Here is a 14,971-nt window from a genome sequence, read left to right as displayed (position 1 = left end):
GTAGACCAGGCTGGCCTTGAACTCAAGAGATCCGCCTACCTCTGCCTCCTGAGAGCTGGGATTATAGGTGTAAGCCACCACCACCTGGCAAGAGTATTTTATAAAAATAAACAGGGAGGCAGAGGCAGGCGGATCTCTGGGAGTTCGAGGCCAGCCTGGTCTACAGAGAGACTTCTAGGCAAGTCTCCAAATCTATAGGGAAACCCAGTCTCAAAAAACAAAAGCAAACAAACAGTACATTAAGACTGTCCTTTGAACTCTAAGAGCAGGCTTAGACGTCTTGCTGGAGGAAGGCTTGATTGCTGCAATATTATCATTTTTTAGGATGAGCTCCCTCCACACTCACCGTCTGCTGGCTGAGCTGCTCTGACAGCACTCGGCTATCTTCTGCCTGGCCTGGCTTCATCAGCTCCTGCTGGGCAGTGGTTTCCTCGATCCACTTGATAAGAGTTCCGTGGCAGGCTCGGTAATCTCTCAGAATTTCCTGGATACTTTCCACCTCAGATTGCCTAGAGGGACAAAGGGGAGCACTGTTAGACACCTTAATGTTAATATAAATAGAGCACATGGAGTGAGCCAGTTTCCTTTTTGGAGGATGCAGTTTTACTTATGGGAATAGTGCTGCAAGGCTGAGTGATACCTATGTGTATAGTCAGGGCCCTAAAAATGAATAGAAATAGGTTGCTTTCATAAAATTTTCACAAAAATCCTACAAGTCCAAGCATCTCATGATAATCCCTATCAATTTTTTTCATTTTACAGATTAAATGAACCACAATTTGTAAATCACTGTAATTTCTTTCTTTCCCCCCTTGGGTTTTTTTCTTTTAATCCCCTGAGATAGGGTTTCTCTATGTAACAGTTCTTTTGTTTTGTTTTTGTGAGAGGGTTTCTCTGTATAATAGCGGGTTGTCCTGGAACTCACAGACATCTGCCTATCTCTGCCTTCCAAGTGCTGGAATTAAAGGTGTGCACCACCACACCTGGCTAAATCACTGTAATTTCTTGTAGCAGAAAGTGAGGAAAGACAGGAATTAGAATCTTTAGATATCCTTTAGTATCATTAGGGTAGCAATTTAAGCAGAGACAAACAGCGGACTTGTATGAGTCCCTGCACATGTTCCTACTCTTAGACCCAGGAAAGCCAATTTTCTGTCCTTACCAGTTATACCTTACATCAGAAACAAGACCTGAGATGACAGGAGTAAAGCAGACCCACTAAATCAACAGGGTGACAGAAGCACTGAATTCCATAAAGCCTCGCTCTGAAAATTGATTTAAATTCAAACCTAATTAAAGCAAGCACCAAAACCTCGGTTCTCTCCTCAAGAAATGGTCACCACAACACTATTCAAATCTATATTATAAACACACATGGCATTATAGATGTGACTAAGTGGTACAAGGCTTGCCTAGCACATGGCTTACGCCCAGGCACTGGACAGAAGAATCACGGCTTCCCCAAACTTGGGGATGTGATCAGGGCCTACGCACAGTCAGAGTTGATCTGACTGGCTGAGTGGATAATCCTTCCCAAAGCTTTGCTTCCCTTCAAGAAAAAAGCTCTCAAAAACAAACTGTGGGCTGGGAATGTAGTCTAGTGGTGGAGCATAGAATGTGCCAAGTCCTTAGGTCTGCCTTACAATAGGGGGTTCCAATTTTCTGGGGCTTATCTTGTTCAGAATTCATGCTGTTTTAAAATTCTGCATCTCGTATCAATTCCTACTTCTAGACATGAATGCTAAAATAGTTGGTAACTGTTTTTGTTTAAGCCTTACTCCCTGAACCCTAAGAGGAGGAAACGTAGGGCACCCCTCACCGGGTTTCCAGCTGCGCAAGGACTCGGTGCCAGCGCTCCTGAAGCTGAGAACCCTTCTCCTGATAACGCTCCAAATCCAAGTTTTGCTCTGGGGTTAGGTGACGAAGCTGTTCTGCCACTTCCTTTGCCTTAGTGATTTCCTCATCCAGGACTGAGAACACTGAATTCTTGTCCTTCACGTCATTAAGCCAATGCTACAGAAACATAAGAAACAGGTCAAATATTTTTCTTCCTAAAAAAGACTCAGGCTAAGACAAGCAAAAGGACAATGTTTGCAGCGGAGTCTACAGTGTTACCAATGACCCAGGAACCAGGCCCAGAACACCACATGGGAAAATGTGCAGATAGCTCTTCATGTAGAAATCTGACTTTACTACATATAAGCTATGGAACTAGGCAAAGGCTTGTGGCTGGCTTAGATCTTGGTGTTCCCAGCCATCAAGAGACAAACATCCCTCTCCTATTCACTTCTTACAGCAACTTGCGAGGGTTGCAATAAAGCCACAGCAAAAGCCTTACCAAGCTATTTTGATACAATCATTTGTTATATTTAATAAACCATAATTTTACAGGAGAAAAGGGTTTTTGTCTCATTCCTTTTAGCTTTTTCTCTTTCTCTTTGACTACATATTATTAAAGTATATTAAAACAATTCTCTGCCTAATTCAAGTGCAAACACGGATCAGGGTCGAGTCATTCCCCTGAATCCTCTGTAACCCCAAAGCAGTGGTAAATCAACCTATTAGGAAACTAGAGCAGCCAACCTGCAGTGTGGTCCGATGGGACTCCAGAGCTGAGAGGTCTGCTGGCACGGCTTCTTCTTGACTCAGCTTCATCTCATAACCTTTGACCAACAACTCAGCATCTTGTATGCTACGTACTATCACATCAATAGTCTTTAATCTGTGGGGATAAAATCAATTTTTTAATTTTTTCCCTCTGAGACAGGGTTTTTCTGTGTAGCCCTGGCTGTACTGAAGTTTACTCAGTAGACCAGGCTGGTCTTGATCTCAGAGATCCACCTGCCTCTGTCTACAAAGGGCTGGGCCACAGCATGTACCACCATGCCCAGCTCAGCACTTGAGTTTTAAAATGTGTATTATCTAGGATCACAAAATACAACTGCCCACTCGAAAAACCAAAAAAAAAAAAAAAAAAAAAAAAAAAAAAAAAAAATACAACTGCCCAAACGAATTTTATCACATTAAATGATAAAAGGCTTTTGTAAAAATGAGAAAGTCTGATACATAAATATTGTGAGCTTAAGCTAGCTCAGAGTGAAATTCTAAGTGGTACTGGGACATGCCTTTGGTGCCTTTGGTGGCAAGAAGGAATGAGGCCAATGGACCTAAGATCTGTCATTCCTCAAAGTGACAGGTAGAGATGGATGAATAGCGAAAGAACTTCAAGCACTAACGTGTGGTGATGTAGGTGTGTCTTCTAGCTATCTGATGATTTCATTGGATAATTAATAAAGAAACTGCCTGGCCCATCTGATAGACCGGCCCTTAGGTGGGTGGAGTAGACAGAACAGGAAGAAGGAAGTGAAGCAGATGGCTCAGTCAGATGCCACGCCTCTCCTAAGTGAGGCAGACTGCTGTGACTGTCCTCAGAGCGAGATGCAATGAAGCTCCAGCCCAAGATGGACGTATGCTAGAATCTTCCCCGGTAAGACACCACTTGTGGTGTTACAAAGATTATTAGATATGGGTTAGTCAAGATGTGAGTAACAGGCCAGGCAGTGTTTAAAAGAATACAGTTTCCGTGTAATTATTTTGGGGTATAGGGCAGCGGGAAGCCAGCCCACAGCTAATCACTACAGTGTGGTTTAGTTTTAATAATTCGTTGTCTCTTTCCATTTTCCTTACTATATTTAACTGTTATTTTCAAAGGTATCTAATCAAATAGAAATGAGGCAAGAAATGACCTAACAATGCAAATTTATTCATCACCCATAACACTGACATTTGTTATTACAGTCCAATAAACCCACTCCATGTTACTTAGGAACTGAAGCCAAAGTTTCTCAGCATAGCTACCTACTCTTCAAGATCTGTAGTCTTTCTGGATTCATGGAATGAGCTCAGTAAAAAAATACCTGCCCTTTGAATCCAAGATTTCAGCTTACTCAGACTGACAGTAGAGAGCACAGACAGACACAGACCACAGAGATGGTACTCACTTATTCAGATAGACAGCAGACAGACCATAGATGTGGTCCATCTTTTCTACCGTCAGGCTCAGCTCTGAGCGCAGAGTGGCGGCACTTGAGCCTGACGGAGACGGCTGGAGAAAGACGCTGCATTTCACAGAAACAGCATCCAAGTCAGATCTCAGATGCTGCAAACCCTCCTGAGTGTGCTATCGGGAACAGAATGCACGACAACAATGGAGAGATATGAACAACAATGTTAGAAAGTAGTCCTTATTTTTAGTGGAAAAATACTGGAAACGAATCCATACAATAATATATTTGTAGCTTAAATCCTCATTTTCCACAGTAAATGACACCGTTGTAGGCTGAATTCCTGAGTAGGAATGTCTAAGCCTATTGCCTCATTTCTTAGAATCCTTACATGTTTGCTTCAGGATTTCTTCTTCCTGCATCTTACCTCCTGCTCTGCAATCCTTATTGCAATGTCCTGCCTGGCATCTCTGTCAGTCTTAGAGCTGGCTGGGGACTGAATCTGTTTGAGGAGTCTCTGTTCACACTCCTCTAGGCGTAGCCGGATATTCTTCAACTCTGAGATGTACACTTTGGCTACAGACTCTTCTTTGTCCTCTGTGAACACACAAGCACAGATCACTTAGCTCCACCTGAGGACAACAGAGCCTACTTATGACAAAGGGCACCACTGGCTCCAGCAGATCAGAAGTCCCATGATGAAAGCAAGGTCTTATTCTGGAGACCTGCCTGATCCCCAAGTCCCGACATTACACACTGACATTAGGAGTCTGAACATTTTATATACACCAGGAAATGTGACAGGTTGGTTATCATTAACAACCAAAGAGTATCAACTTCCACAGCAGGACTGTGAGAACTCATCTCTAAGGTCTTCTGTATTAGAAAGGCCGTCAGCACCCTTCAGGGCGCTCCTCCCACTGCTCTCCCTCCCTCTGCCTCCTGCACACACCATTCTCCATTGATTTCATCAGGTGCTGGAAGTGGGCTTTACAAACTTCCACTTCCTCTTCCATTCGCAAGCGATCAGCCACTGAGAAGACAGAAGAGTCATGACTGTCCTGTAGAAAGTCTTCATAGTGGGCCTGGAGGTTCTTCATAACCTGGTGGCACTCTCCTGGGGCTAAGGAACGAAGCTTTAAAAAAAAATTAAAATAAAATAAATAAATTTCAATAGAATAGAAAAATACTATTTTAACTCTCCTTCCTTTTTTGGAAATATATTTTTTTATTTTTTATGTGCACTAGTGTTTTGCCTGCACATATGTGTGAGGGTGTCAGATCCCCTAGAACTCAAACTACAGATAGTAGTGAACTGCCATGTGGATGCTGGGAGTTGACCCTGGGTCCTCTGGGGAAAAAAGTCAGTGTTTTTGTTGCTGTTGTTGTTGTTTTGTTTTGTTTTTTTGAGACAGGGTTTCTCTGTAGCTTTGGAGCTTGTCCTGGAACTAGCTCTTGTAGACCAGGCTGGTCTCAAATGCACAGAGATCCACCTGCCTCTGCCTCCGAGTGCTGGGATTAAAGGCGTGCGCCACCACCACCGCCTGGCAGAAGTCAGTGTTCTTAACCACTGAGTCATATCTCCAGCCCCTCTCCTTCCTTTTTTGTTGATTCTGTCATATACACAAAAGTGTACAAATCGGCTGGGCACAATGGCTAATGCTTTTATTCCAAGTACTGAGAAGACAAAGGCAGGAAAGAAAATCTGTGTGATTTCAAGGTCTGCCTGGTCTACATAGTTCCAGGCCAGCCAGGGTACAGAGTGAGACCCTGCCTCCAAAACAAACAAACAAACAAACAAACAAATAAATAATTGAGTGTAATTGCTGTGAACATGTTGATTTTCACTAACCAAACCCATTGATATAATCAACATTCAGAGTAAACAGTAGCACAGTAGCACTCCCACACAGGAATATCCCTTGTGCACCACTGCACACACAGCACACTAGTGTGCACATACTCACACTCTACCTGCTCATAGTATACTAGTGTGCACACACTCCACACTCTACCTGCTCACACAGTACACTAGTGTGTACACACTCCACACTCTACCTGCTCATACAGTACACTAGTGTGCACACACTCCACATTCTACCTGCTCATAGTACACTAGTGTGCACACACTCCACACTCTACCTGCTCACACAGTACACTAGTGTGTACACACTCCACACTCTATCTGCTCACACACAGAGATGGTACTTGTTCTACATAGTGAGAAGACTGCACTCTCTCTTATTTTCGCCATTTCTTTAACCATTCTAATTGCCTCTTTTAGTTGCTAATAAGGCTCTCAGGTCCTTAAATAATGAAATATATCCTGGACTCCACTTTCCTTCATTAATCTGGGGACAAGTGTCAGAAATGAAAGAACTCCTTCTGATAAAGCTTACTCTCCAGGTATCAGTCAGAGGTAACAGCTTCACAATTACCTTTTCTATGCTCCAGGTCTGTACGAGGTCAAGGTCCTTCCTCAGATAGTTCCAGGAGATAAGGCTTTTGGTGTTAACATGCAGCTGGTGCCAAAGGGCCATCACCTTCTGGTAAGATTGCTCTACCCTAGAAATAACTGCATATTAGAGGTCTGACTGCAAGGTAGAGCTTGTCTGCTAAGAGGAAAAGGTGGCAAGTTCTGACAATATAGGCATCTTCATTTGGACTGTCTATTGTATTCTGTCAGAACATACCTTCAGTAGCATAAATGTTAGCAGCATGTAAAAAGATTGCCAGAAGCCAGAGAGAAGAAATAACAGGGAAAGCATGAATAAATGAGTATAGATAAAATATCCCCTTTGGAGCTGTTGGAAAACTGCACCATTACTTCTTACAAGTACTTTACTGTTCTCCACGCAGTCAAAACATGCTGAAATAATCACAAAAGCTACTGAAGTTCACTTGGGAAACAAGGAAACTACAGATTAAAATTTTCCAGCAGCAGAGAAAGGTAGATCTCTGTGAGTTCGAGGCCAGCCTGGTCTGAAGAGCTAGGCAAAGAAGTCCTATCTTGAAAAACAAAAATTAGAAAGGAAACTAGGCATCAGGATTTCAGTTATATAAAAATAAAAATAAAGGGGGCTGGAAGGATGACTCAGAGGCTAAGAGCACTGGCTGCTACTCCAGAGGTCCTGAGTTCAGTTCCCAGCACCCACATGGTGGCTCACAACCATCCATCATGAAAAACACCTGGCTGGTAGTGGGGCACTTGAAACCTCTAATGGGAAGTCTGCACGGAGTAGCACACCGCCATAGTTACCTGCTGGCCATCTCAATGGCATCCTTATTGGGTGGGGGAATGATGAAGCAGACTGATGGCACCATCGCCTCATTCCCCGTAGGGCTGATCACTTTCCATTTGGTCCTCTGGGAATTATCTTCTAACACACATTCATCATTTTTGCAAATAGTGATCTGAAAAGATGAAGTCAAATTATTGCTAATAGAAAATCTAACAACAGGCCTGATCCCAAGGCTATGAAATATCTAAGAAAAAAGTCTCCTTAAGAAAAACATCTGCAGGCCATAGCATCACCTAGTCAGTAAAGGTTCTTGCTGCCAGGCCTGATGACCTGAGTTCAATTCCTGGAACCCACATGGTGGAGAGTAAAAACCAGCTCCTAAAGGTTGCCATCTGCCTTACACACTCACACTGGAACACATGTGCACCATGGAACTCCTGTGTCCCCTGCCATTTACACAAGCATATACAGAGCATAAAATAAATGCTTTCCTTAGGCTCAGTGCATAAAATTTTTTTTTGTGCAAGTATGAGAACGAAAGTTCAGATTCCTAGTATCACATGAAGATCCGGTGGGCAAGGCAGACCACCATAATCCCATCAGTTAGGAGGCAGAGGAGGATATCCCTGGGACAAACTGGCTAGCTAGACTAGTCCAATCAGTAAGCTCCAATTGCCAAGAATCCCCACCTCAGTAAATTAGTCTGGAGAGTGATGGAGGAACTACCTCTGTCCTCTACATATATAAGCACCCTGGTGTACATATATCCTGTCATGTAAACACATATACATGCATGCATACACACCATACATGCATGTATAGGCAAAAAATAAGTTGTGTTATTAAGGTAGTATTTTTGTCCACTATCCCTTGCAAATATATTCAATAAATCTGTTTTTTTTTTTAAGAAAGAAAAAGAAAGGGAAAGTAAGGATTGATTTGCTACCACTTAGTGAGGGTCCCTAAAATTTATAAATCCATAGACCCATCAAGTAAGTCAAGGAAAGAGGTATTAATCAAGTGCCTGTCTTGGGGAATAACCAATAACCAGCATGTGAGTTACAAGGAGACCTTAAGGCTGTCAAGAGCTATCTCTGGACCAACATCTCTGGAGTAAGAGTCACTGAGATATGCATCACAGCTCTGCTTCTGGGACACGCCTCCCCTCTCTTCCTCCTCTTCCTACCAGGCTCCTAAAAAGGTTTAATCATTTTGAGTCATCAATTCTTTCTCTTGAGAGGCAAATAATAAACACAATTTGCTTTAGAAAAAAATGTTGAGACAACTATTTTAACTTGTTTTTGTTTTTTACACTATGTAGTCAAGGCAGACTTGAATTTGGAGTGACCCTCTGCCTCAGCCTCTCTAGTGCCGGGCTTATAGGGGTATATCAGACTCATTTCACTCACACTCATGAGCAACAGATTGTTATTCATGTCTGCTATGTGTCAGGCGATGTGCTGTATCAGCTACAACACAGAGGATAAAAGTAGCAAATTGGTCAGCAACAAACATGGTCTACATTCAAAACTTTTGGGGAAGGGAAGTCTAGTACCACAGTTTTCTGTGACAAATGCAGTACCAGGAAGTGGTACAAAGGATGACCCAGTCTTGGCTAGAGCTAAAGACATATTATTTAGAACCTCAAAGCCACATTAAGGAGTTAAGGCCTCTCTCCCTAACAACAACAATGACATGCTGTAGGACCAACACAGGAGCTTCCTTGAGAAGAATGTGCTGGAGGTAGGATAAAGAATGAACTAAATGAGAAGGCTAGTATAACAATCCAAATACAAGAAACATACAATCTGATTTAGGCATAGTAACAGCAGCCCCGAGAGATGATTTACAAGTTAGCATTGACTTGGTGACCCTATGAGCTGTAGGAACAACCAGGACGAGGGAGCTAAATGTATCCCCAAAGTGTAACAAAGTCCTTCTCCATCAACACCTACACAGTGAATGGATGATGACGCCAATCACGAAGGAAAGGAGCACGTCAGGATTATAGACCGGAGGGTTTGTTGTTTATGTTGATAAAAGATTACACTTAAATTCTCATTTTAAAATCCTCTTCTCTTGCTTTGAAATCTTCTCTCTCTCTCTCTCTGTCTCTCTGGCTCTCTGTCTCTCTCTCTCTCTCTCTCTCTCTCTCTCTCTCTCTCTCTCTCTCTCTCTCTCTCTCTCTCTCTCTCTCATAAAGACAGGGTCTCAAACAGACCCACTTGTCTTAAACTCCATATCCTCTGGCTTCCATAAGTACCCGTTTTTGTTTGTTTTTTTAAAGATTTATTTATTATTATTATTATTATTATTTTTTTTTTTTTGGTTTTCGAGACAGGGTTTCTCTGTAGCTTTAGAGCCTGTCCTGGAACTAGCTCTTGTAGACCAGGCTGGTCTCGAACTCACAGAGATCCGCCTGCCTCTGCCTCCCGAGTGCTGGGATTAAAGGCGTGCGCCACCATCGCCCGGCAGATTTATTTATTATTATACAACATTCTGCCTGCATGTATGCCCACACAGCAGAAGAGGGCACCAGACCTCATTACAGATGGTTGTGAGCCACCATGTGGTTGCTGGGAACTGAACCCAGGACCTCTGGAAGAGCAGTCGGTGCTCTTAACCACTGAGCCATCTCTCCAGCCCAAGTACCCAGTTTATAGACTTAGTTTTTTCCTTTTTCCTGCTAGTGTAAGACTAATTGAAGGCTTCCCTTCTCACCCCCTTCTCTTTGGAGGCCAGGTGCCTGTTCCTCTCACCTCAATCTGCCGGTAGTCACAAATGGCCTTCACAGATAGAGTGCTCTTTAGCAGATGGTCCGGACTGCGCGGTTTTAGCTGGACAATGGTTTTTGATCTCCCAACAAGACTGGCAACGGAACTCTTGGACTGTATAAGCTGCTCCTTTTCATCCTATAAAACAAGAAAAACAAAAAGACATTAATGTTGGTATTCTGAGTCACTAATTCTATAATGAAAATGCAATGCTCCACTCCCTAAGAGAATGTCATTTCTCAGTTAAGTAGGGATCCTTAGTGGAGCTATCTTAGATAATGGTATAGACAAGGATAAAGGAAAAAAGGAGAGAATGTCTGTCTTCTTTCAGATGCTTTTGTACTCTAAATTTGCAGCTTTCTCCTTGTACTCTAAACAATGACCAATGAAGCCACATGCAAGAAATAAATAAATAAAACAAATGCCTAGTTGCCGAGCACAGCAATGGAACTAATGAAGGATTTTCTCAAATATAAGCTCAGAACAAATGTTGTTGGTGAGAGCATCATGACAAATGATTTTGGATTTATCTTGCCGTGCTGTATTCGCATAAATTTGATTGGCTTGAATGTAGTATCATGCAAAAAGTCAAAATTCTAAAATCTCTGCAAACCCAATTATCTTAAAAGCTAATAAACTTGTCAACAAAATTGGTAGCAGAATGCTATCAATTCCATTGGAGAGTAAGGTTATCTACTGTCCAGAATGGTCCAACCCATGGTGAGACATGAAAGTCCCCAGAAAGGGGGCTTTCTTAGGATGGACAGGGATGCAGTAAGAGTAAAGAGTTAATAATGTTAAGAAATATACCATTAAAGAATTAAGAATATGCAGATAAAGAAAAAGAAATTCTTAAAAAAACTACCTGTGCCTGTCCCCGGGAGCATGATTGGAAGAAATACAACTTTAACTTATTAGTTAAGAAAGAGGAATGGAAGACACAGGGGAGACAGCCACATTTCCACACTTGAGAGCTGGTCTTCCCATTCCAGTTTCCTTGCAATAAAGATGTCTAACCCACAAGCCAAACATCTCTAGGTCCAAAGAACAAGTGTTCATCGTGGGAAAAGCTCTGAAAAGAACCAGAGGCCAGGACAGGTGCTCTGGAACCTGGTGAAGAAGCTGAGGAGCAGACCCAGCCGTGACTCCATGCCCCGATGATGCCACCAACCCGATGCCCCTGACCTGCAGAAGAGGGAACAGAGCAGCAACCACCCTCCTTGAGAAGAGAAGATACGACAACTGCAGAGGGATGACCCTATGACAGGAAGGTACTCTGTGGGAGGGAGGAGAGCAGAGCAAGGATGACAGTCCTCCTTCACACTTGTAGTACCTCTGAGAAAGACATTTTAAAGACAGTAACTGTAAAGTCAAGTTTGTAGCCTTCATTTCAAGTTAACATTCCACTTGCTCAAATGAAGCACCAAATGTAAGCCTACTCATGTCTGAAGCCATTATAAAAACAGAAAGAAGGGAAAAGAGAGAAAAAACGAAAAGAAAATTAGGACAGTGATAACAGTGGTACGGAGCTTGCATGTTGTAAACAAGACTGGAGGTTTGATCCTCAACACCAAAAACGTCCTATTTTCACCCACAAAACAAGGAAGTTAGGGCAGTGGTGGCGCATGCCTTTAATCCCAGCACTCGGGAGGCAGAGGTGGTGAGTGGATCTCTGTGAGTTAGAGGCCAACCTGGTCTACAGAGCGAGTTCCAGGACAGGCTCCAAAGCTTCAGAGAAACCCTGTCTTGAAAAAAGTAACTCAAATAAATAAAGCTAAAGTGAAACAAAACAAAAATGCTTTTGAGTTATAAGAGAGACAAAAATGTGTCTCTCTTATTTGGACTAATCTCCTGAGATGTGCAATCTTCTAGCTCCTCCCCTGCAGCATATCTCCTGCGATGCTGCTGAGCCCTGTCTTGATAATTCTGTCTACTGCACTCAATAAACACAGGTTCTGATGCTGAGTTTACAACTGCAACTCCTAAAGGAATAACTTACCGGAGCAAATAAATCTAAAATTGATTTTGAATAAAAACTGTATAAAGAACTATCTTTAAAAGTTAATATTACATTTAAAAATTGGACAAATATTGTATTACCTCTACTTAAGATATTAATGCTGCCCTTAGTAACTAAAATCAACTTCCTAATATCTCATCATTACCAAAAGAAAATGGTCAAGGAGAAAAAACTGGTTCAGATCTCTCTGTGTGTGTTTCAAAAGAGTAAAAACATATCTATGCCACTTAATCTCTTTAGCATCAGTCTCGGCTCCAATGACTACAATAACATAAGGATGATGCAGAGAAAACACGGCACCAGGGCCCAGGGAACAGCTACAAGGACTTTACTTCGTAGTTCCCCAAAGGAATCTCATCAGCAACTTCTTCAAAGAAGGAAAACAGAAGAGAGGCAGCACTGACGGGACAACTGGGAGGTACGCCATACTTATTGCCCCGCAGCTTTCAAGGACAGAGACTGTGGCAGCAGCTGGCACCGTTTACTCTGTTTCTCAGAAGCAAAAATTCCCACCAAGGCAACACCCACCATGGAGTCCTGGAGCAGGTCCTCGAGGCGGGACAGACTGGTGCTGTGGTCGCAGGTATATTTTCGTTTGATGGAGTCTTGGAGGTTTCTCAGGAATGACTCCAGGTCTCGGGCATCACTGAAGAACTGTGGAAACACACAGAAAGACTGGATTGTGCTCAATGCCTCAGCACAGTGAAAGGTTCACAAAGAAGGAATTTTCTGTGCCAAGCTGAACCAAGCTGATTACACTCTCTTGGACCTGTGACCACCCATTACAAAAGGCCCCAGAGTACAAACCAGAGGGCTTAAAAAAGCACAGTGTAAAATATTAGTGATGATTTCCAGTAACACTCAATAGATCCGATATGAAGCTAGTCTGCTGCACCCTTCTTGACTTTTGTTTGGTGGCAGCACTTGATATGAGGCCTAGTTCATGAAATAACCTAGAAGCTAGGTGAAACAATGTTTACCTCCCTGATATAATTATATAACTAAAGAGATAAATGTAAGAGAGAAAATAGCTTATTTTCTCCTCTACCCTCACATGAAGAAAAATGTGGATTTTTTGATGTTGTGATAGGTGGAGGTAAGGAGAATCTTAATATTTTACGGTCTTCTCCTCAAGGGGTAATTTGTCTCCCACTCTTGAGGCTGCTTTGCTTTCACCAATGCAACACAAATGACAGAAACGGAAGAAAGCGCCCGTGCATGTGGGCTGTTCTCTCTTGTAGTACAGTCACTTTGTAAAGAAGACTACTGGACACCAGGGTTTGCTATACACGCTGTCCCCTAGCCAACGTTCAGACATGTGAATAATGCCATTTGGGATCAAACAGCCCCTGCCCACTAGCAATAGCTACCTGCAGCCGTGCACATGACAGGCAAGATGAGACAAGCCGTAGAGGAAAAAAACCCACTTAGCTGAGCAAAGATCAAATTGAAATCACTCATGATTAATAGTTGAAACAAATAAGTTCTTAGACAGTAAAAGATAATTGATATGAATGGATGTTTGTTAGCCACCTCTCCCCATTTTTTCTGAGGCAGGATCTCATGGAGCCCAAGACTAGTCTTGAATCTCTGATCTTCCTAACTCTACCTGAATGCTAGAATCACAGGTGTGTAGCACCACACCTGGTTTTACTATATTGGTGTATTTTAAATCTAACCTTTGGTGTAAGTAAGTACAGACGTCGACCACCACCACCACCATCATACCTGGAAGTAAGCTGCGTTCTCTTTCACATGTTGTTCCACACATAAGCACAGCTGCTTCATCCACTGCAGCTGTGACTGGACAGCAGCACTATATGCCTATAAACAGCCAAGCACATGTGCAGAAGGGCATGAGTTTAACAGGTTCAAATTATATGTGTGAGTCTCTTTCCAAATACAACTCTGCTACTGATGAAGAACACAAAAGAGAGACGCAGAGACATTAACTGACATCAGTAAAATGCTTCCTGGGAGAAAGAAGCTTGCCTTGGTTAAAACGGGTTACCCAGAAAAAGCTTCTTCTATACTCAGTTATAACTAATTCAGAAAAATACATAGCATAAATAAATAAATCCCTCCTGGTTCTTCTACTGTTTAGCTCTCTGGGCAACAGCACTACACCAACAAGAAGTATGATGCAGGGCTAGAGGTAGCTCAGTGGTTAAGAGCACTGGCATTCTTCTAGAGGTCCCATAGAGGTTTGGTTTCCAGCACCCACATGGTAGCTCCCAGTAAATCAGGGCATTCAATGCCATCTTCAGGCCTCGATAGGTACCAGGCAGGCATGTGGTACACAAACATACAAACACTCTCATAATGTAACATAAAAATCTTTTTAAATCTTTTTAAAAAGAGAAGTCTCTTAACTTCTTCTTCTTCTTAATAATAGTCTCCTTAAATTACTGAACAGTCTGGGATAGAAACGGAGATGATCTAAAACAAGGGATGTGACATCTCCGGCCTTTGAGGACAAAGCTTCTGATTTCAACAGCTTCACAACAACACATTGACCTTAACACACACTAAGACCACAAACCTCCACTGTTTGTTTAGCTGGATGGTTCTCAAGTGACAAGCGTTCTGCTGTATCTTGTAGAGAACGAAATACATCTTGTTTCCCTTCCAGTTCCATTGTCAACTCCTGCAAATTGAATTTAATTTTATGAAATAAATGCTATTAAAGAAGAGGCAATAAAGAAAACACAATGTTCCCTCCTGACTTTAAGAATCCTATAACAGGATTGGTGCCAAAATGTGATGTATATACCGGAAACACTTGGGGGAAATCTTAGAAAAAAATACAAAAAATGAGAGAATTAAAGGGAAGGGATTCGGAAAGCACAAGACCTGAGCTAGCCCTGAGTAGATTGTGAGAACTCAGGAGGTAGAGGTAAAAGTAAACATGGCTAGAGTGGTTAGTTAGCC

General features: G+C 42.4%; 1 protein-coding gene across 10 annotated transcripts in view; it reads right to left on the bottom strand.

Moving 5' to 3' along the window:
- The window catches only part of LOC119816258 (microtubule-actin cross-linking factor 1), a 319,531-nt gene that overhangs the window by 139,455 nt on the left and 165,105 nt on the right, over nucleotides 1–14,971 (bottom strand). For all 10 annotated transcript variants that reach the window (XM_038332756.2, XM_038332759.2, XM_038332757.2 and 7 more), the window contains exons 18-29: nucleotides 14,583–14,687; nucleotides 13,769–13,864; nucleotides 12,569–12,694; nucleotides 10,006–10,158; nucleotides 7,264–7,418; nucleotides 6,443–6,569; nucleotides 4,957–5,140; nucleotides 4,432–4,601; nucleotides 4,002–4,180; nucleotides 2,584–2,722; nucleotides 1,820–2,013; nucleotides 347–509 (exon numbers count right to left, since the gene is read on the bottom strand). In XM_038332756.2, the coding sequence (XP_038188684.1) occupies nucleotides 347–509; nucleotides 1,820–2,013; nucleotides 2,584–2,722; nucleotides 4,002–4,180; nucleotides 4,432–4,601; nucleotides 4,957–5,140; nucleotides 6,443–6,569; nucleotides 7,264–7,418; nucleotides 10,006–10,158; nucleotides 12,569–12,694; nucleotides 13,769–13,864; nucleotides 14,583–14,687 (1,791 nt within the window). The remainder of the gene's footprint in view (nucleotides 1–346; nucleotides 510–1,819; nucleotides 2,014–2,583; nucleotides 2,723–4,001; nucleotides 4,181–4,431; nucleotides 4,602–4,956; nucleotides 5,141–6,442; nucleotides 6,570–7,263; nucleotides 7,419–10,005; nucleotides 10,159–12,568; nucleotides 12,695–13,768; nucleotides 13,865–14,582; nucleotides 14,688–14,971) is intronic.

The sequence above is a fragment of the Arvicola amphibius genome, chromosome 6 (genome assembly GCF_903992535.2).
Source record: "Arvicola amphibius chromosome 6, mArvAmp1.2, whole genome shotgun sequence".
NCBI lineage: Eukaryota > Metazoa > Chordata > Mammalia > Rodentia > Cricetidae > Arvicola > Arvicola amphibius.
This window is presented reverse-complemented; position numbering and strand designations above follow the sequence as displayed.